Here is a 21146-nt window from a genome sequence, read left to right as displayed (position 1 = left end):
TTTCTGCTTTTCTTTTTTTCAACAAATGCCAGTGTCATGAATTTAATGTCAGTAATTATGATCTGGCCATGGATCGCCAGATTATAGTAGGAATACCATGAAAGTAGAATACTTCAATAAATTGGTCAATTAAATCAAATATTTCTGATGCATCACAATTTTTTCTGTTCAGTTAAACAATAAAACATATAAAAACAGAAAACTTCTCTGTAAGGGTCAGTGAAGTATTCCTGTGCTATGAAAGGAGGATGGATTGTATCTATCATTAATCCGTGTTTCTGATGACTGTGATGTCCTTTTTAAAATGTCTCCTCAGGAAACCATTTTAGATACAAGCTGACACATTATTCTCTCGGGGAGTGTGTGTAAACAGTTGGGAGTGGCACATCATGAAATGATTTGATAGAAATCTCAGATTAAAAATTAACTCAAAAATAAGATTAGATTCAGTTTCAGTCAACGGGAATGTTGTTTAACCTTTATCCAACTAATTGTTTGTTTCCCCTACACATATTCTTCGATAATAAAGGAACTACAAACAGGTTTCTTGGTTATTTAAAAAATGATGTTTAAAAAAAATAGTAACTTGACTATGTAAATATATAACAATGAATAAGAGTAAAACTCATTAAGGTTATTGAACAGGGTTTATATGCCTGATGTTTAGTTTATCAATAGTTGTTGATAGTTGCTATAATGGCGTCAATAGAGCTGTAGCTGAATATTTGAAATGGATCAACAACTTTTTACCTGAGCAGACAGTGCTGCCCTCTAGTGGCTACAGCTCCATCTTAAACGCTGGCGGTTTAGACCTACGTTATCACATGGCTCTTTCCAGGTCACTGCTAATCCTCTCCAATCTTCTTTTTCTCCACATTAGCCATCGAACCCTGTGCTTTCCCTGAAGCTGCGACAGACCACCTGGGAAGCTTCTCTGGGAAACCAGGCTCTGGCTAAAGCTGTCATCAACAGAATTGGGTTTTCATTATTGTTTCAGGATATCTTGGAGAGCAGCCGCTCTGATGTGGAGTACTCTGAGTAGACCAGGGGACACTGTGGAGGACTCAAGAACACCAGGTACATTTAAAACGAGCGAAAATAAGGAATGCTACGTGTTGATCTGAATGTTGATGTTGCAGCATGAATCTCATCTACACTGTTATATATTTCTAAATTATATATTTTAAATTATATTTATATGAATATGAAGATTTCATTATATTATATTAAAATGTAAATTTTAGATTATTCTAAATTTGCCTTTTTTAACTTGTTAGATGCTTACTTTATTTTCAAGACGGTCATTTCTTTCTTTCTTTTTTCTGGAAAACCAGTTAATTAAAAAATAAAATAAACAGCAGACAAACGCTTTTGTCCGAAGAGGTTAAAGTTCAACTTGTTGATTAGTCTTTTATATTAGCAGATGTAATCACTTGTTAACCTGTTGTTAAATAGGAACCTGAGGTCAAACATGTGTTCATCAGTTTTATATTTATTTCTGAGAAAAGTTTGTGGTTTCCTCCAGGGCTCTCTTTTTTCATTCCTCATTTTAAACAGATAGAAATAAACAGAGAGGCATATTATTTAATGATCCCAATTGCAGTGTAGCAGCACTACACAACAAATGAAGACAATATGCTGTTGCTGTTAAAATGTCAATAACGACAATGACAACAGAATTAATTGACTTTCTGAAAGGTGATATGATTTAAATGATATGTCTTATTAATATATATTATATTATCTATGATTATATTTTAAATGATTTAATGAGCAGAATACATATATGCTTGTTTGTTACATTAGTGAATTGTATTTAAAGGAAATGTAATAGTGCCACTAACAAAAAACTGCACACAGACTCCTCCTCTGACAAATTTATTATCTGAACTTGACTTTTAACTTAAAAAAAAAGTTGCGATATTTTTAATATGTATGTACACATGTAAAATGACTACAAAATGATACTTAAACAATGAGATTACATTTTTTACGAGCTACATAACAGATTACATTATTAACAGTACATTATTTAATGAAATAATATGCTAAAAGAAATCTGAGTAAAATAACATTTTCTTGTGGGGACACCATGTGTGCAGAACTGCCAATGCTCACAATGTGCTCTTTTTGTGTAGAATCGGTGACATTCTAAATATTCCTTAAACATTAAACATTAAACATTTAATAGGTGTAAGTCAACTTATAAAGTACTCAACACATAAACACTAGAAACACGACTCACTATTCAATAAAATTCAATTTTTGACAAAGTTAAACCTTATTTCAAATGTGAGTTAATGGTACAGTATACTTTGTACAATAAAATAAAATGAATGCCTTTTTTTTCAAAAAAACCGGCGCTTTTCATATTTAAATTACTTGGTTGCTTTTTTACTATTCATTGAGTTGACAGTTTGTGTTGACCTGTGCTGGCGCAGTACCCCTGCCTGTCCAGTAGATGGAGCACGGTGAACCGTTGGAGGAGAAGGCTTTGTTATCATAGCAAATGTTTTCCGGTCAGCGTTTCTCTCTTCTTGTGCCGACTTTCAACATCAATGGAGGAACAGCAGGAGAAATAGCAGCGAGAGCCGTACACGGACACACGTAAGATCATTTCTCCGTCTAGTCGAGCGCGTTACTGACCATTGTTGTGCTGGTTTAATGAAAAGCACGTGTGTTCTTTCGCTGCTCAGCGTGTGATGCCACAGTTGTTCTCTCCAGATGTTCAGCCTCTCTGTTCCAAACAAAAGTATACTCCGTTGAGATAAGGCATGTACGATAGTGGAAAAACGGGTTTAACGATTGATTTTTTTTTTGTATAAAGAAAAAGAATAAGAAGAAAGAGAGAAAACAGTCAAGACTGTAAAGGTGAGGATTGTAGTACAACCGCATATAAACTGTTTATTGGAAGAACAGACGAAGAAGAGAAGTGTCATCAAGTAACACGAATGAGCAAAACAAACAAAAAAACAACAACCTTTGACGGTCAATAATAAATAGAACTTTGTCAATATCCCATGCACGTTTTATTATCCATTTACAAGTAAATACTTCCAAAAAACGTTACCTTGGTTTTACTATATGGATTTAGTTTTAAAGTATGTAGTATTTAATAAGTCCCCCTAAATGCCGCACAGAAAAATAAATAAAATATATAACTTCTGTTATTTTGATTATGACTAAATGTGTTTTGTTTTGAAAGAAGATTGTACTTTCTCTGACCCTTGAGGTATCAAGTTTACTCAAAAATGAATCTTGTAAACTGCTGGTAAAAATGTTTTCATATAAAGGTCGGTCCATGAATATAATACCCACATTAAACCGGTGCAAAGAAAGGTTGGGGACCCCTGCACTAGATTACAGTTCATCTAAAAAAAACTACAGTTTTGTCAGCTTTGTTCCATGAATAAATTAAATGTTTGGACTCAATAATCTTGAATGAAAAGTGATTTCCATGCAACACCATCTAAACCTTTCATAGATTGACTTTCCAGTGACAAGTTGCAAAACTCTTGCAGTTTCAGGCTTTTTCTTTTAACAATAATGTAGTATAATATATAATAGAATAGCATTAACCTTGTGTTTCAGATCCAGCGATGATCTTCAGTAGAACAAGAGGGTGTGGCTCCGTCAGCATCCACCCATCCTAATAGCTCCGCTACTCCGTGCTGACCCAAAGTGACGAGACCTACCGTGTCATGGAGAACTCCAGATTAATGTCCCTCGCCATGACTTTAATCGGCTGTCTAAGCCCGTGTCTTACCTGGCTGACTCCCAGAGTCTCCTTTCCACTTGGTAGGCCTCCGTTTCATTCTGCAAGAATCATAATCTCATAGAAGACTAACTCAGTTATTTGACACCAGGTAGTCCAGGAAGACACTTGGTCCACTTCACCAGCCCAGATGTCACTAACACCACCACACTGCTGCTCACTGAGCAGGAAGATGTGCTCTTTGTGGGAGGGAAAGATGCAGTGCTGGCTCTGTATGTTGGTCTCAGGGAAACTATTGTTCTGCAGAAAAAGGTGAGTCAACCAAAATATATATATATTAAAAAACAACATTATTGTGTCGTCTTAAAAGATTGGTTGTCATATACAGGGGGTGGTCAGGTTATCAAACTTTTGACAGTTGTATGACAAAAATTGCTCTTAGCGTTGCTGAATTTGAAGATGCTTAAGACCAGTTATATAACTACTCTACTTTAATATTCCACCTTCAAAGTCACCACTCTGTGGGGAGAAAACAACTGTTCAGCCATTGGAAATATAAACACAAATCCCTTAAGTGTCTCTTAATCTTTTTAATTAAAAAAAAGTATAATTTCTTATTAAAAAGACTAGGGTTGATGCCATTCCCACTGTTTAAATAATGGTTATTACAGGGATGGCAGGTGACAGTAATGAAGGAATAATTTGCTCTATTTGTTAGCCTGACAAGTGCTTTTAAGCATATCATCCTATTACATGGAACAGAAAAGTAAACTGTTTAAACTGAATGCTATACTTGTTAGCTTAGCTAGTGTCTAACAGTGCTAGCTGCAGTCATTCATTGGTGAAAGATAGTGCTTTGTATTCTTCATATCAAAACCTAAAACTTTGTATATTAAATCAAGGTTGACCATTTTTTACGACATGAAGAAAAATGATACGTTTTCAAATAAGTCATTTCGACTGACTCTGCTCTAGGTGAAAAAATATTTATTTGTTTGCTCTACATTGACATAATAGAAAAGAAATATAAAGGATGATCGATTATTAAAAATGTGAGATTCACTTTTTTATTCTGCCAAAGGAATGTTTGAAATCAGATACTTTTATTGCGTGTGTAGGAATGTTTTGTGGTGACAGTATGGATGTTCTTTTGTACATTTAGTTTAATTATAATGAGGTTTTTTTTTTAATGTCAAATGTGTTTAATGATGTAAAATATTGTAAAATGTATCATACTAGTTTTTACCATCATGCTTAGAGTCACTTTTTATCACTTGTTGCTAGTTTGGCTCTGTCTATATATAGGTTTATTTAATATTGTTCTTTTTTAAAACATCAGTCAAATGTTTGCTTTGTAGATGGATTGGAGCCCTTCGGATGAAAACATAGAGCAGTGTTCTATGAAGGGCAAGAAAATGGTAAATACAGATCTTCATCCACCTCTCTGGTTCAAAGACAATTGTGAATTCAAATCTATACTTTTTTTACCCTTTTTCTCAGACGGACTGTCCAAATTTCATCCGTGTTCTTCAGTTCCTGAACAAAACTCATATCTATGCTTGTGGAACATTTGCCTTCAGCCCTCGCTGCACATACATTGTAAGTTCTCTCTTTGATCCTGATCTATGTCTTTAAATATTTTACTTTAAATTATCTTTATTTCTATTTCTGTCTAGAATTTGGAGACCCTAACAATGAGTACTAGAGTGGACGAAGGAAGAGGCCGCTGTCCCTACGACCCTTATCAGCGCAACACTGCTCTTATAGTAGGTGAGATCTACACAAACCACTGTCTGTCGTTGCTTCTGGATATTAAAGTGAGCTGGTGTGTCCTGCTGTAGATGGAGAGCTGTATACTGGAACTGTTGCTGACTACAGAGGGAACCGGCCTGTCATTGCCCGACACCTTAGTCATGGCACCAAAGTTGACCTGAAGCTGGAGGACACATTGGGATGGTTGGAGGGTGTGTGTCTCACAATTAATTCATGTTTAATGATGTCACAAACTAAAAACCTTAAAGATGTTTTTTTTCTGTTTGGATAGATCCCACTTTTATCAGCTCCAGCTACATTGAGGACGAAGGGAAGCTCTACTTTTTCTTCAGCGAAGTGGGAAGAGAGTACGACTTCATCGATAAATTCACCGTCTCTCGAGTCTCCCAGATCTGCACGGTAAACAGATTTCAGGATTTTACATTTATGAATCTTTTCTTAGCTATTTCCTGGAATTAATTCAGTTGTCTTCTTTACTGAGTCACCTTAGGGTCATAGCTCTTTCTGGTAAATAAGTTCCTTCATATTTAGAGTTGATGATGCAATGATTGGTCTGCCATCTTTGGTATATTGGTCTGCAGTGCTGTCTAAGAAATGGGAATACAGGATTTTATTTTAAAATCATGATATCATGATTGCTCTTCTACAGCATCTAAAAGTCAATTTCCCTCCATATATAAGCATAAATTTAAAATAGGTCAAAATGAATTTTAAAAAGAGATTAGAGATAAAATGTTTAATTACTAGCAACATTGTAAGCTGCGTTTGACTGTTTTAATCTTGTGATCTTATTTGAGTTGTATCTATTCTATGTAGTGACAAGAGTCTGGAACAAACTAACATTCAAGAGTGACATTAAATCAGAAACTTAAACACTTGACATTGGACTGTAAAGGCACATGCTTGTCCACTTAGGAAAAGCTTTGATCATTTTTTTTATTGCCAGTGTTGTAAACACAACATTGGATTATTTTTATGTTGGCAGTACAGAGTAAACAACTCTAAAAATTAGATAACACAAATGATAACATGTTGCCTTAAAATGTGCTCCTTTCATTGTGAATACTGTATTCTTCATTTTTATTTTTGGACAAGACTACGCTGAGAAATCCTTATCAGTTTGTTTCTCAATGTGTCAGAGTGATGTCGGGGGTCAACGGACGCTGCAGCGGCGCTGGACCACCTTTGCAAAAGCTCAGCTGCTGTGTCAAGCAGACGGCGAGCTTCCCTACAACGTGATCCAGGATATGGACATCCTGCCCCCTATAGAGGGAGTGTTTGCTGAGGATACTCTCTTCTACGGCATCTTCACTTCTCAATGGTCAGTACACTGGCAGGGGAAACTTTATTATGTCATACTCCAAACAGGATGTGTGGATAATGTTTCCTGTCAAAGTCAGTTTCCATCTCCTACTGTTTGTTGCAATAAACCAACTGGAGAGTTGCCAGGATGCTAAGAGCAAGAGTATATGGACCATATAATCTAAACTAAAACTGTGTCGTATACTTTTTTGATTTCTATGTTGACAGGTCTGTCAACTCTGGACGCTCTGCAGTGTGTTCTTTCCGGTTGTCAGAAATCAAATCTGTGTTCTCTGGAAACTATAAAGTCCTGAACAGAGACACATTACAGTGGAGCACTCGTGTCCAAGAAAAGGTGGCCAACCCTGGGGAGGTAAAGGACCATTAGTTAAGAGCTCAATGATGCTTTGACAAAATAAGTCTTACAAACCTGCTGCTTTTTTTCCCCCTTTTTTCGTCAGTGTGGTCTACACAATACAACTGACAACGCCCTGCGCTTCATCAAAGAAAATTTCCTGGCAGACGAGAGCGTTCGACCTGTTGGTAGAAGCTTGACCCTGGTGTCAGCTGAGCACAGCTACAGTCATCTGGTGGTCCAGAGAGTTCTTGCTGCCAACAACAAATATTACACAGTCCTGTATTTACTCACTGGTAGGAAGCCTGAATTAATGCTACTACTTAATCTCTTTCTTTTGTTTGGCACCGTTTTGTGGCATAAACGTAACTCGATGTTTAATCATAGCTTGGACTTTGATTGGTCATTTAATCACCCGTCACGATGTAGTCACTCTTCCCTCACTGAACATTAACTATGTCTCTCTCCTGGTTTGGGCTTCAGAGTCTGGATACCTACACAAAGTGGTTCTGGTGCAGAGCAGGGCCTTCATCATTGAGGAGGTCCAGGTTTTTGAGCAGCCTCAGTCAGTTCTCAGCATGCAGCTCTCTAAAGCAAAAGTAGGTTCACGACTTTTGAAAAAGTCTTTGAATGTGACTGATATGAACGTTTTTTTCTCCGTCTGCTGCAGGGCTTCATATACGTCGGCACATCACAGGGGGTGGTCAGGCTTCCGACAGCCAACTGCTCTTTCTACTGGACGTGTGCGCAGTGCGTGTTGTCCCGTGATCCCTTCTGTGGCTGGGAGCCCAGTAGTAGAACCTGTGTGGAGATCACCAGTGGCAGGACAAATATGTGAGTAGGACAACGTTTTTTAGCTTGTGATATTTTCCCAAACTAGCGAGCAGTATCGCCTGTTTTTTTGGGGGTTTCCCCTATATTGAGTTTCTTTTAAACTGAAAAATATATTTATTATGTCTTATTGTTGCCTCCTTTGCACAGTGTGTTTTGGTTTGGTTTTGCTATTTGGGGTTCTGACTTATTTTGATTTTGGGCTTCTCTACTCACACAGATGTTAGAGGATCTGTTTCTCCTGGTTTACATGAAATCTCACAAATTATTACATCTCCATTGTAGCATATTTTTCGGTATAATTTACTGTGATTACAATGGTGTTTTCGTGTAGAAAAATTATAAAATTAATATATGTATACGTATATATATGTATATATTTGGTCTAATAATATTTATGACGATGGCATAAGTTTGGAAGAAATGGTCAAATGTAAGTTTCAAACCATATCAAGTTGATATTTTATTGAATTTTAAAAGTGAAACCTCCACTCTTGACAATTGTATACATAGAAACAGCAGCTCGCAGATGCTCCCGCATCTCGTGACCCATTAACGGAATATTCTCAGAGGCATGAATAAATAAAACGTGTTGATTATCTCTCCACAGTGTCCAGGACATAGAGCGTGGAAACGTGGATGAGTCGTGCAGCAGTGTTTCACTGGTACCTCGGGCCAGATTCAACCCACATAACCTGCCCGCAGGTGAGCATTGTTGGTCCTCTCATGTTGGTTCTGTGAGTGATTGACACCTGCCCATGTCTTCAGGGGAGCTGGTGCTGGTGTCCCTCAACGCCATGGTGCGACTGCCGTGTCCCAGGGCGTCCCAGCTGGCACAGCAGTTGTGGGAGCGCCCAAACAGTCGACTCTCCTCCGACCTTTTCCTACATTTGGGGGACGGGAGTCTAAGTTTCGTGGCAACACCGACGACCTTGGGGCACTATCTGTGTCTGTCCGTGGAAAACGACTACCAACAAACAATGGCCATCTATCAAGTGAAGCAGAAGAGCAGCGTGTTGCCTCATTTCCAGACCGGCCAGAGTTTGTCTGCGCCAACAAGCCTCTCGCCCACGACAGTGTCTCAAACCACAGAAGCTCCTCCCACTGAGACGGAGACAACATTATCAAGCCACAGCACTCAGGCCTCTGTTGACGGGAATACTTTAGAAGACAGAAACTCCTCCTGGTGGTCGGACAGTTCCGAGGAGGACTTCAGAGAAGGTGAGCTGCTGCAGTCCGGCCGCAGCCCTTGCTACTTGAAGGAACTCGTGGTGGTTTCCGTTCTACTAGTCATCTGCTTCAGTTTGCTCATAACTATACTTTTGTACGTGGTCAGGCAGAGATGGCGCAGCCGCACGACACCGCAGGCGGGAGAGAACCCAGAGTCCAACAGACCAAACCCTGTGGAACATGAAAGAATGAATGGAAACTGGGTTCTAAGCAATGGACAAAGTCTGCACAACCGAAAGGTTTTAGGTTTGGAAGGTTCACCTGCTGGTTCAAATGGACACTTACCAAACACCCCCATCTGAGGAGAATAAAACACAACCTGACTCACATCAGTCACTGGATAATGAAAGGTTCTGTGGAATGAGCCGACATGACACCTGTTGACCCGCCCACGTGTGAACTCTGAACTTCATGTATTGTAGAAATGTGTTTTCAAGGGAACAGAACCTTTATGTAGACATTATTATGAGATTTTGGCGTTTCCTCAATTCAGTGGCAGTTTATTAATCATTGTGTTGATGATCATGGTCCTATTTTTTGATTTTATGTCTAAGAGGCATGGACGGTATGAGTCAGTTGATCGTACAATTGAACTTCATTAATAGTTAATATCGGTGTAAAATGGACCTCAATGTTCAATGAGCAATGAAATCTACTTTCTGCCTGTTTTTTTTTTCTACAGGCTTTCTCTGTGATCAAAGATTTGTTGTGACCTCAGTTTGATCCGTTTTCGAATTACGATCCGTTATGATTTGTCTACTTAACGTCCCTGCTGTGCCACGTTGTAACTGGTTAAGAAAGGTTTTACAGTGAAATGTTTTATTTTTAGATTTTACTTCAGTGGTACTTCACTATTGTATCTTGTACGCACACAAGTTGGTTGGTTTCATGAAGAAACTGTGGCTCTGTCTGTTGTTGCAGAATAATTTTTGTCTTTTTAGAGCGTTATTTATGAAAGTTTATTTATGCTGATACTCATCACCCATTTTTAGATGTCGTGTTAAGTCATTGGCATAGCTGCACGTCACATATGTAGTAACGGTACAAGAAGAGTTTGAAATCAGATTTCTATACATATCAAATAATACACAGCCCAAGGAGACGAAAAGACCAGAATATAAATCCAACAGATGAACCATTTTAGCTGTTGTTGTAGCACAAAACTACAATAAACGTAACTCAAGGACCTCAGTAGGACATAACAACTGAATAAATGATGTTTAGAGCTTGTTGTCGTCAGTTCTCAACCCCTGTGCTGGGTGCCAATGTGTCACTGTTTGTTTTTTCAAAATAATGATTTATGTTGGTGGTTAATTCCACCTAACGGTACTATATATTTGTTTTGCTGAAAATAATTTCCAATCTCTTTGACTTCTTTTAATTTGCACTACAAATATTGTTGCTTTCATTTGTTAACACCAGTTGGTATCAGATGAAAGAGGAGCAGTGTACTGCCTTTTGGAATCAGGGTTAAGACGTTGTGATGGCTGCTGTTTGCCTTTGACTGCAATAAAGTCCCAATCATTTGAACCGAGTGATTTGAATGTGATGCATGTTATTTGTGCTCAGTTTTTAACTTCCACCAACACCACTGCTTTAAAAGATTTTAAGTAATTAGAAATTAAATAATGTTCCCACAACAGTGGTTCTCAACTAATGAAGAGAAGAAATAAAGTGATATGCTTTTATTTTGAAGGGAATTCACTTGAGATTGATTATGATTTTAGGTTGATGCACTTTATTACCTTTGTTTAGTCAACACTACAGACCACTAAACCATAAAGGGTGATCCAATCATCAGCAACATCAGCCCATGATAAACATGTACAGTATTTATGGTTTTTCTTTTTCTCGATTTGGGCCACAAACTGTTTACTGTCATTTTTATTATGGAGAGGTGGTTACGGTCCCAAAGCCCGAACGGGGCCAATCTTAACAAACGGAAGGATACTTCTCAATAAATGCAAAAGTTGATTTCAATAGATAACTTTTTTTTTAATACAGTTTCGTATAAAAATTTCCCACCTCTTGATACTGCCAGCTCATTCCTAAAAACTTTATTTAAAACTACAATAAATAATGCAATTAAATAAATTTAGGTCAATAATATTAGTTAAAATATAGTCATGAAATGGTTATATCTGAGCTGCTTGGCGGGGATCTACACTCCCTATTTTGTTTTTTGTTTTTTTCAGGCAGAAAATTGCATGACCACCTGGTAACCTTACTGATCATAATAAATCAATTAAAAATGTTTCGTTCTTTATTTCTTTAGTTCGTTCTTCTTTTTTCTTTTTTTTTACGTCGGCTCAAGTGAAAGGTAAATCTGCAGCGTCACGTTAGACAGGACAGAAAGTCCGCAGTCCCGCATGAGAACAGCGTTACACAGCAGAAAAGAAGTGCTGCAGTGCTGCTGCGCCAACACTCGCACTCAGACCTGGAGTCTGCAGCATCTCTTCTGTGTCCTGCACATCTGAACCACACCCTGGTGAGACACCAGACAAGGTAAGACATCTTCGTCACGGGACACACACCAATAGTTAAAAGTCAGTGCTCGTGCGTGTCAAAAAAACATCTCTGTGTTTTCACGAGTTCCTCCTGATGGATCCTGGTGAACCTGCTAAAATAACTATGGTTCTGTAGTTTCCAACTTTTTATAGGTCTGGATGTGGGGTTTCAAATCATGCATGTTTTTCATTCGTTCATTCGCTTGTTTATGCGCGCGCGTGCAGGTGCTGGCACGCGCGTGACATTGACAGTTGTGTGTCAGCAGCATTTGTGCGTAACTTCTTTTTTTCTTCATTCAAATCATTTAAATCGTTATGTGTAAGAGTGATACATGCAATGCACCATTAATTTTGGTGTTACTTTTTGTGTAGATTTAAAGTCGACATAAACACTTCATCATAACAGTTAGTGACTGTTGTGCAGACTTGTGTGACTTCATTGTGTCTAGAATAGATCGTCATAAATGTCATACATGAGTCACTTCTGGAGGATGCCAAGGGCATCGGTGCCAATGATAGGGAAAAAAACCCTGCTGGCCTGAAGGCAGCAAATAAATAATAAATAGTTTTAAATAATTTAAATAATTTGAAATATAAATGTTTATGCAATTATGTAATCACTGAATAAATGTATATTGTTAAAACATAATAACTATCAAGTTATTTATTTTTACTTTATTTACGTGTATATTATTTTTACTGTATTTAAAAAAAACATTTGCATATTTCAATCGAAATAAGAAATTTAAAAAATGAGTGAAGGAGATTACTTGTGCACATAAGCATATCTTGCATACGTTTCTATATATAAATTATGTCTGGATTTTTTTTATCAAAATATTCATCATGAAATGTAAATTGTGAAATTGTTAACTGCTTTGTATGATTTTTTTTACTTCTCTCTCTGGGGCAAGATGGCTGAAAAAGACCAACCTCCTCCAGTGGGGAACCTCTCCCCGGGACAACTTCAGTCCCTCCTCAAGATGGAGCCAAAAACACTAGGAGTGAGTGTTGTTTCAACCACTCCTTCATTATTAAATTGACCCAAATTCTTGGTTAAAGTTTCTTCTTTTTATTGTGTAGGCGATCCAGATTGTTATCGGTGCTTTAATTCTCTGCCTGAGTGCTTCAGTGCTGCAGATCCATGAGGTCCACTTCACCGGAGATGTGGCCTTGTTTTTGATTGTTATGATTCAGGTATGTTTGTTGATAGTCAAACATTATTTTTATCTTAACCTTTTGATCATTATAAATCATTATAATTTGTATTATGTCCCCCAGGTGACCTTGTCTGGGTCCGTGTTGATCCACAGTGGGAGGAGACCCTCTCTGTTCATGGTGAGATGCAAGAATGTCTGGTTATTATACATGAAAATACAATTATCGGCACTCAAAACAATCTTCAAAATGATAGATTTTTAAATGGAAGTGTAATCGTTTCATCAAAATTAATGATGCACTTAATTTTTTTTTTTTAACTCATTGTCAAAGGAAAGTTTTATAAATTATTATTGTGAAAAAAATGAACTTTTGCTATATTCCAAAGAATAAAACTTGTGTTCACTGGTGTTATTATTTCCAGGTCAAATGTGTGCTGGTTCTGCATCTCATCAGCGCCGCCTTCGCGACTGCTGCTCTCGGCCTGATGTCCAAACACCTTCCGTACCGGCAGGACTCGTACCACTGCGAACACTGCCGCCGCCTGGAGCTTCACGCTGTGGTATTGTCTTGCTTCTGACTTGACTTTGTAAGATTGTCTCGTTCATCTGCCGTAGAAGTCTTGAGTCTTGTCTGGTGCGAGACTGAAACAATGTTCACTGGACATAAGTATGAATTTAAAAACAATTTTGTCTCTACTGTCCAATACAGCAACATTGTTTCAGGAAATGCACCGGGCTGATCGAGCAAAAGTGTAAAGTAAGTGAAAGAAACTGTTTCAACTTTAGTCATATACTTTGTAGTAACTGTCATTTTTCTTCATAGCCTCAACCTGTCCTGTGCTCTGACTCTTCCATTTGGTTTTGCCAACTCTAGCTGTTGATTGATGGGATTCTGGGAACGCTGGTGGTCTTCTTGGTGCTGGAACTGTTGATCTGTATCACTGCTATGCTTTTTGGACTCAGTGTTCTGGCTGCTGGAGGAACCCAGGTGAGTGGGACTCAAGGGATTAGTTCCTATCCATCCATAGAGGGACATAGTACATATCTGAGAGATGCAATATCCCTACTTCCTGTTACAATGACTACTGCTTGACCATTAGCTGACCATCATTTGACCACTGTTGGCAGAAGACACCACTAAACGGTCTTAGTTGTGGGCCGAACAATACTTATATATTTAACAGTAAGTAATAGTCTGAGTGTGATAAAGCTCATATTACCATACTTTGATTATATTTGTGTTTGTCCTTCACCATAATCACCATTAAAAACAGTCTCAGTATTCTATATTATATCTGTTACTTATCCAAGCATGAGCAGTGGCATCTTTAAAGATCAAATTATCAACATGAATCTACTTTGATTTTGAACCAAACAAACTTGCTTAGAAATTGAATTCACAGGCCAAATTTTTACATCTGGCCTTGGGTCTTGGTTGTAGGAAGTGGCTCTGACAATAAATCTATGTCCATCACTGTGGTCCTAAGACAACAGTATGAGTGTGAAATAAAACACACTGAATCAATGTGTCAAGAGTGTGGATTAAGAGTAACTTCCTGTTTCCTGCAGGTTGCCCGACAGGCTCCAGTTTATCCACAGTCACGCCCACCGGTGGTACACGTGGCTCCGGCAGAGCCTGCAGTATACCAAGCTCCCGCAGCACCCAAAACACCAGCCGGACCACCAGTTGAGGCAATTCATGTGGTCCATATTGCTCCGGCTGCAGCGGAACCGTCTCAGGTTATTTTCATGTTTACGTGCACCTCTGCTAGTGTGGTAGATCAACACATTGTCTAACTTTTTTTTGACATTTCGTATTGTGTTCCAGGTTGCAGTGGTGGTGACGGAACCAGAACTGGAGGCTGTTGAGGACAGAAGCCCACCCACTGAACCTCAGGTGGAGCCAATGGACTTTCTACATTGACATTCCTGACATAGAGGAGAATCTGGGGCAGACATGGTCCGAAAGAAGAAAAACTGGAAATGTTCCACACAACAACAAGAAAATCATGTTTCCGAAGATAATATTCTATAAACTCTGGAATATGGCAGATGTTTAGGTTAGTCCAGATAAATTATCAGTTAGTTAAAGTTTCTAATGCGGAGAATTGCAGAATTTCTTCAGATGTTAGGTTTAATAATAAGTTTGGTGAAAATGTGACAACAATGCTCGGACTCCTGGGAAGCTGCTCGGTCTGCCCTGACAATGGAAAAATCGTGTACATTAAAAATAACTTTAAAATAGGTCCCTCTGGGTCAAAATTACCTATATTTATCTTCTTTTTCATGATATTCTATCTATTTTTGCTGTTAACTTTGCTGTTATTGTCTGCTTCCTGTGTTCACTCACACACCGCTGCTTGTTTGTAAATATGTTCATAAAATAAACTAATAAAAAGGAAAAGGTGGAAATGCCTCGTCCAGGTTGGAAGAGTGACCCTTGCCCAGCCAAAACAATTAAAGTACTTTTTGGTTTTATTTTGATGAAGGGTGGAGTGTGATTAGAGGAGAATCTTTCAATTATGCGGTAAAGAATGAGATCATCCAAAAGGTATCATACATCCATTTCTCATGCCTTGTACCACATTGGATTCCTTCCAAGTGAGCCCCTCTGCACACAGGAGCCACTGGAGCAGATGCACAGCAGGCTCTTTAATTTTGAAAGAACACGTGTAAGCAAAAGACAAGGATAAGATGGATGAACTTGAACTACTTGCTCCATCTGACAACAATGCAAGAAGATGATGGTCAGCCGGAAGGAATTCAAAGCAGTCGCCCAAAAAAAACAACTTGAAATAATACAAATCAGAATTGATCATTTTTGAGTGATTTGAGTGTTATTGCCCAATCGTTAATTATTAAGGTTCAATGCGTTCCAATGTAAGTCCTGCTCCGACACTTTAGATGGCGCTACAAGCCGCGAGTTGATTAGGTTTTTTGCAAATAAACAATCGAAGAAGAATCACCGGCCATTACGACAAAGAAACCGAACCGATTCATAGAGATCCACTAAACATTTCTCTCTTAAAATTGTACCATTAATTGCCAAAACGTCGTACGCAATGAGGTGACTTATTTTTATTTACTTATTTGCAACGAATGTGATGAATGGACGAGAACATTGTGCGTTTTGTTATTGTTTTACACTGCAACGAAGCCACATATGTAGTGTTTGTCGTTATTTTACACTGTTCAAAATGAGAAAAGAGATTTTATGTGTTTCACTTTTTTTGCAGAGGGGATCGCGGCAGGGGTCGTGGTGGCCGCTTTGGGGCTCGGGGAGGACTGGCCCAGGGGTGAGTCGAACTACCGAACCTTTTACTATAAACCTGTTTGTAATGAAACCGCTTTCTTAATAAACGAGGCCAGGTGCTTCAGTAGTACACAATATAATACTAAGATATTAATAGAAGCTCAGTTGTTCAGTTGAGATTCACAGTAGAGAAGCCAGTTAAAGTGGTCCAGGCATCTTTAGGTGGATGGATTTACACACGACCCTGTTAAGTTTCCTTGTTTATTTCACTGAATAAGAGTGTTTTCAATATAAATCAAATTATTTATTTTTTTGCCATGTAATTGAACACGTTTTATTTTTAAATTAACTGATACACAAACTGCATTAGCAGATTCAGAATCAGGAATCCTTTATTTGTCCCGCGAGGGGAAATTCAGTAACAGTAAGTATTTATAACCGAGCTAGCTGGAATCAATATTTAATAATATTCTTTACAAAACTAAAGCACAATGAATGATTTGCATCTAAATTAAAATTGAATAACAAACCTGTTCTTTTTAATATTAAATTGATGACAGTTTTTGAAATAAATGCAAGCATTCTGTCTCAATTAAGTGTCTCATCCACTCCATATTGTCCATTATGTAGTGGATACGATTAATAGACTCTTAAGTGGTTTATATTTTTCCTAAATACAATGAATTAATTCGAAATGCCTTATCCAAGGCATTTAAAAAAATAGATTTACAATGATCTCACTGTGACACTTTAAAATAATGAAAATATTAAACATTTTTGAGATATTCAGCGACGTTTAAAGATGCTTTCTGAGTTCATAGTCACAGCTTAAACTGCTAATGTTTCAATTGGACTCATGAATACTAAAATAAAATTAAATATTTGGTTTTGATTATGAATCCATGCAGTAAAATTCTAAGTTACAGTGTGTTTTCATCTTTGTTACAGATATCGCCCATTTGTCCCTCACATTCCGTTTGATTTCTATGTGGTGAGTAAAAAAAAGTATATTTTCCTTTGCCTCAGTGATCCTAATATTTTACTGTGTTTTTGTCACAGTGTGAAATGGCCTTCCCGAGGGTGAAGCCTGCACCAGACGAGACTGCATTCAGCGAGTGTCTATTAAAGAGAAATCAGGACTTAAGCCCCACACCTGCTGAACAGGTTTGTGTACAAACTTAATTTTGTCCAAGTTTGTGTTGCTTTTCATTGATAGTTATTTATTTCTATTTGAAGAGCCATTTCTTGTAACAACCATCCTTGATCCTATTTAATTGATTCTTACAGTCGTCAATCCTGTCCCTCGTCACCAAGATCAATAATGTCATTGACAACCTGATTGTAGCACCTGGTACCTTTGAAGTAGTAAGTACTTTTAGGTTGTGTAGAGCTAAATGTTTGTGTATTAATTGTGCGCTCATATGTTGTGCCTGTGTGCAGCAAGTAGAAGAAGTGCGCCAGGTTGGTTCTTACAAGAAGGGAACCATGACGACTGGACATAATGTTGCTGACTTGGTGGTTATTCTCAAGATTCTGCCGACATGTAAGTGGCATTTAAGTCTTTCATAACATCTTGTAATAGAACAAATGGTAGTATAGTATAAATATTTGTGTTGAGCAGCATTTCCATTGCCTGGGTCTCTCTGACAAGTCAGGTTGCAAAGTAGAGAACTATACAAAAGAATAAACAAGCAACAGTCATCAGAAATACACTGAAGCTCTATTGTTTTAGGGCAAAAATATGGAAATGTGCTTTTATTTTGAAAGGGAAAGTGTTATTCAAGTTGGCCAAATATGAAGTTTCTGCTCTTGTATAGTATTGTCACTTTAGAAAGTCAAATAGATATAAATTAAAGTGATGTGATTGGATAATAAAGTATAAACTCTATGAAAGGTAATGTTTTTTGTTGTAAATGCATCATTATTAGTGAAGACACAACTCATGGTTAACATTGATGATAAAACTGTTCATATTTCTTTAAGGCATTGTGTTGTGAATAAATTATTTACTACCATTTTATTTTTGGCACTTCACATCTTGTATACTTGACTATTATGAAGTTTAATACTTGCTTATTTCTTTTAATTTGTGTCTACACTATTATTATCGAATTGTTTCTATGTTGTCTCCGAGTGTAACCAAAAGATCATTTAATGATTTGAAAATATCATATTAAGCCACAAGGATATCCAAAAAGGTTAAAAATGACAGCAGGAAAATACTCTAATCCATCTTTTTGCTTTGCAGTAGAGGCTGTAGCAGCTCTCGGTAATAAGGTGGTGGAGACTCTCCGCACCCAGGACCCCACAGAAGGTATTTTTCCTCCTAACATCAGGTGAAATTTCCTGTGACGTCACGCCTAATGCTGCGTCTTCTGTTGCTCAGTACTGTCCATGCTGACGAACGAGACCGGCTTTGAGATCAGTTCTGCAGACGCGACTGTGAAGATTCTCATCACCACTGTGCCACCCAACCTGAGAAAGCTTGACCCAGAGCTGCACTGTACGGTCAAACTCAAGAGAGTTTATTTACTATAAAGAACATCTTTGGATGGTCCTAATCTCTGTGCTCTCCAGTGGACATCAAGGTGCTGCAGAGTGCACTGGCCGCCATCAGACACGCCCGCTGGTTCGAAGAGAACGCCTCTCAGTCCACGTGAGCCTCTTCGATTCATCTATGGCTTACTTGGTTCTAACAGCTTCCACCAAACATTGTATTTTTTATATCCAGAGTCAAAGTCCTGATCCGACTGTTGAAAGATCTCCGACAACGTTTCCCTGGTTTTGAGCCGTTGACTCCCTGGATCCTGGACCTTCTGGTGAGACCAAAAAAGGAGTTTTCTCTCGCTCTCAGTTTTTGACACTGAATGTGTTCCAGGGTCACTCGGCAGTGATGAACAATCCATCCAGGCAGCCACTGTCTCTGAACGTGGCGTACAGGTGAGTCACCTCCTGGTTCTCCTCTCTCGGGTCCCATGTCTCCTCTCACAGGTGTGAACTCTGTGCAGGCGCTGTCTGCAGATGTTGGCTGCCGGGCTCTTCCTGCCGGGCTCTGTAGGAATCACAGATCCCTGTGAGAGTGGGAACTTCCGGGTCCACACTGTTATGACACTGGAACAGCAAGTATGTTACAAGATCCTTTTTTTTTTTTTTTTACTAGTTTATGGTCGTGTTCTTTTAGTAAATATCACTGACACAAGTATCTTGACTCAAGCTGCAGGTTAACGTCAGTGGAGAAACTTGTTTTCATAATAAAATGCATTTCAGACAGTCATAATCAATACACCAGAAATTAGATGTATTGTTTTTTCTTTCTGTGTGGACTGTTTAGCAAATCTTCACCTGGACCGGTGGTTGGGAACTATTATTACAGATAATTCCGTAGAGTCCAAGATCAATTTCCAATGTTGTATTAAATGTATTAAAGCTCTTTTAGCAAGTAGTAATACTAATAATAATACTTTTTTTTTAAACATTTTTTTAAATTTAAAAGGCTATGGAGAAATAGAAAATATAGAATAATTGAAATTAAATTATAATGAATTCAACCTTTCAATAATTTAAACATTTAATTCAACCATTCAATATTGTGATGGCACTGATATACTTCCGCATCATTGTACCATTGATCTAACTTTTCCTGGGATGAAATGTTTTGACGCTCATGGAAGATTTTGTGGTGAAGTAATGTTTTCTTTCTTGTTATTGCCGCACAATAATCCCCAATCACTCTTTGTGCAGGACATGGTGTGTTTCACTGCCCAGACTCTCGTGAGGGTCCTCTCTCATGGAGGCTACAGGAAAATCCTGGGCTTGGAGGGAAATGCCAGCTGTAAGATCTCAATTATATCTAGTGCCGGTTAATAGCATGATCACAACACATCTATTTTTGTCATGGACTTGTCTGAACTTAAGCTAGTAGGAAGTTGAGGCATATCTTCTCCCGCTCCCACTGCACTACTATATTTATTTGAAAATTATTTATTTTTCAGGTTATTGATCTTTGCTCTCATTAGTAGGTTTTTTTGGGAAAACGTTATAATTTTCTACCTCAGATAAATCATTGATAAATATTGACAATTTTCTTTTCATTCATGACTGTTTTGATTTCCAGATCTTGCTACAGAAATGTCCACGTGGGACGGTGTGATCGTCACTCCGTCAGAAAAGGCCTACGAGAAGCCGCCTGAGAAGAAGGAGGACGACGAAGAGGCTCTGGAGGAGGGAGATGGAGAGGATGACAGCATGGAGACTCAGGAATGAGCAGCTCAGGTAGGATGGATGGAAACGTTCAGCTTCTTCTTCAAAAAAGGGTCTAGTCCACTGAAGCTTCTTTTCAAACAAATATTTAAGTTAAGACTTGGTTTGTGTTTGTTGCTTTTTATTTTTGATTATTTTACATTTAGTAACAACATTCACTAATCCAATACCAAATACAAAAGCCCTCACAACCCATCTAATTACCTATCCAGAGGTCAGTCATGCATCTATTTAGTTTCCCTCTATTGCCTTATTTTAATATGGTTTGAGTTAAATGTGGCTTCATTTCTGTATAGATTTTCTTATAGTTTTTGATTTAATGGTTTTGTACAACATGCAGACATTCTATTTTTGTCTCTTCCCTTGTTGATACATTTGTGCTCAGCTACAATGATAAAGTTACTAAACTAAATGTCTTGTTTTTTATCTAAATACCGTGACCAACTATTTTGTCTTTCTGCAGAAAATCCCAATGGCAGTTTTGTGGAAGAAGACTTTTTCATCTTTTTTTTATTTTTTTTTAAGGTATTTTATTATTTGTCTTAAGGAAACGGTAAACAACTTGATCGACACAAATCTTTTTTATGAAGTCAACCAAATTTTATTTACACATGTCCTCATGTTACTCTGAAACATGTTTTTATTGTTTTTTGTGTGTAACATCTTTCCATCAATTGTTTAGCGATAGTCATTGACAACCCCGTCATTGACAAATTAATAAAAAATGTGAAAAGTTAATCCAGAATTAAGCGTCTCTCTC

General features: G+C 37.9%; 3 protein-coding genes across 3 annotated transcripts; all 3 read left to right on the top strand.

Annotated features, from left to right (window-relative positions):
- Window positions 1-2490: 2490 nt before the first annotated feature.
- sema4ab (sema domain, immunoglobulin domain (Ig), transmembrane domain (TM) and short cytoplasmic domain, (semaphorin) 4Ab) lies at window positions 2491-10675 on the top strand. The gene is made up of 15 exons (XM_087787436.1): window positions 2491-2607; window positions 3592-3798; window positions 3867-4027; window positions 5074-5133; window positions 5216-5314; window positions 5392-5485; window positions 5557-5679; window positions 5760-5887; window positions 6628-6809; window positions 7019-7163; window positions 7252-7441; window positions 7629-7744; window positions 7816-7979; window positions 8587-8681; window positions 8745-10675. Exons 2-15 carry the CDS (start codon window positions 3702-3704, stop codon window positions 9506-9508), a joined length of 2418 nt encoding a protein of 805 aa, XP_087643562.1. The 5' UTR covers window positions 2491-2607; window positions 3592-3701; the 3' UTR covers window positions 9509-10675.
- An 854-nt stretch (window positions 10676-11529) lies between these two features.
- Window positions 11530-15285, top strand: LOC148084360 (uncharacterized). Its single transcript, XM_087785905.1, has 9 exons — window positions 11530-11711; window positions 12628-12717; window positions 12797-12910; window positions 12995-13051; window positions 13296-13433; window positions 13583-13630; window positions 13748-13861; window positions 14443-14613; window positions 14702-15285. Exons 2-9 carry the CDS (start codon window positions 12628-12630, stop codon window positions 14795-14797), a joined length of 828 nt encoding a protein of 275 aa, XP_087642031.1. The 5' UTR covers window positions 11530-11711; the 3' UTR covers window positions 14798-15285.
- Window positions 15286-15829: 544 nt separating this feature from the next.
- Window positions 15830-21124, top strand: ilf2 (interleukin enhancer binding factor 2). The gene is made up of 15 exons (XM_087787432.1): window positions 15830-15940; window positions 16110-16169; window positions 17075-17117; window positions 17186-17290; window positions 17414-17491; window positions 17567-17669; window positions 18375-18440; window positions 18513-18629; window positions 18704-18782; window positions 18858-18945; window positions 19005-19066; window positions 19135-19249; window positions 19868-19958; window positions 20241-20398; window positions 20850-21124. The coding sequence occupies exons 1-14, from the start codon at window positions 15936-15938 to the stop codon at window positions 20387-20389; spliced, it is 1161 nt and encodes a 386-aa protein (XP_087643558.1). The 5' UTR covers window positions 15830-15935; the 3' UTR covers window positions 20390-20398; window positions 20850-21124.
- Window positions 21125-21146: the final 22 nt, after the last annotated feature.

Source organism: Callionymus lyra, chromosome 3 (genome assembly GCF_982586985.1).
Source record: "Callionymus lyra chromosome 3, fCalLyr1.hap1.1, whole genome shotgun sequence".
Classification (NCBI taxonomy): domain Eukaryota; kingdom Metazoa; phylum Chordata; class Actinopteri; order Syngnathiformes; family Callionymidae; genus Callionymus; species Callionymus lyra.
The sequence above is the reverse complement of the archived record's forward strand: the minus strand, read 5'-3'. Positions and strand labels throughout refer to the sequence as shown.

Coding starts and splice junctions, on each gene's coding strand:
- ilf2 (XM_087787432.1), top strand. Junction 17,670..18,374: donor TCTCAAGATTCTGCCGACAT/GTAAGTGGCATT, acceptor TTTGCTTTGCAG/TAGAGGCTGTAGCAGCTCTC. Junction 18,946..19,004: donor CCTGGATCCTGGACCTTCTG/GTGAGACCAAAA, acceptor AATGTGTTCCAG/GGTCACTCGGCAGTGATGAA.
- sema4ab (XM_087787436.1), top strand. CDS start 3,702: ATGGAGAACTCCAGATTAATGTCCCTCGCCATGACTTTAATCGGCTGT. Junction 5,315..5,391: donor GCCCTCGCTGCACATACATT/GTAAGTTCTCTC, acceptor ATTTCTGTCTAG/AATTTGGAGACCCTAACAAT. Junction 5,680..5,759: donor CACATTGGGATGGTTGGAGG/GTGTGTGTCTCA, acceptor CTGTTTGGATAG/ATCCCACTTTTATCAGCTCC.
- LOC148084360 (XM_087785905.1), top strand. CDS start 12,628: ATGGCTGAAAAAGACCAACCTCCTCCAGTGGGGAACCTCTCCCCGGGA. Junction 13,434..13,582: donor GCCTGGAGCTTCACGCTGTG/GTATTGTCTTGC, acceptor TGTCCAATACAG/CAACATTGTTTCAGGAAATG. Junction 13,631..13,747: donor TGATCGAGCAAAAGTGTAAA/GTAAGTGAAAGA, acceptor TGCCAACTCTAG/CTGTTGATTGATGGGATTCT.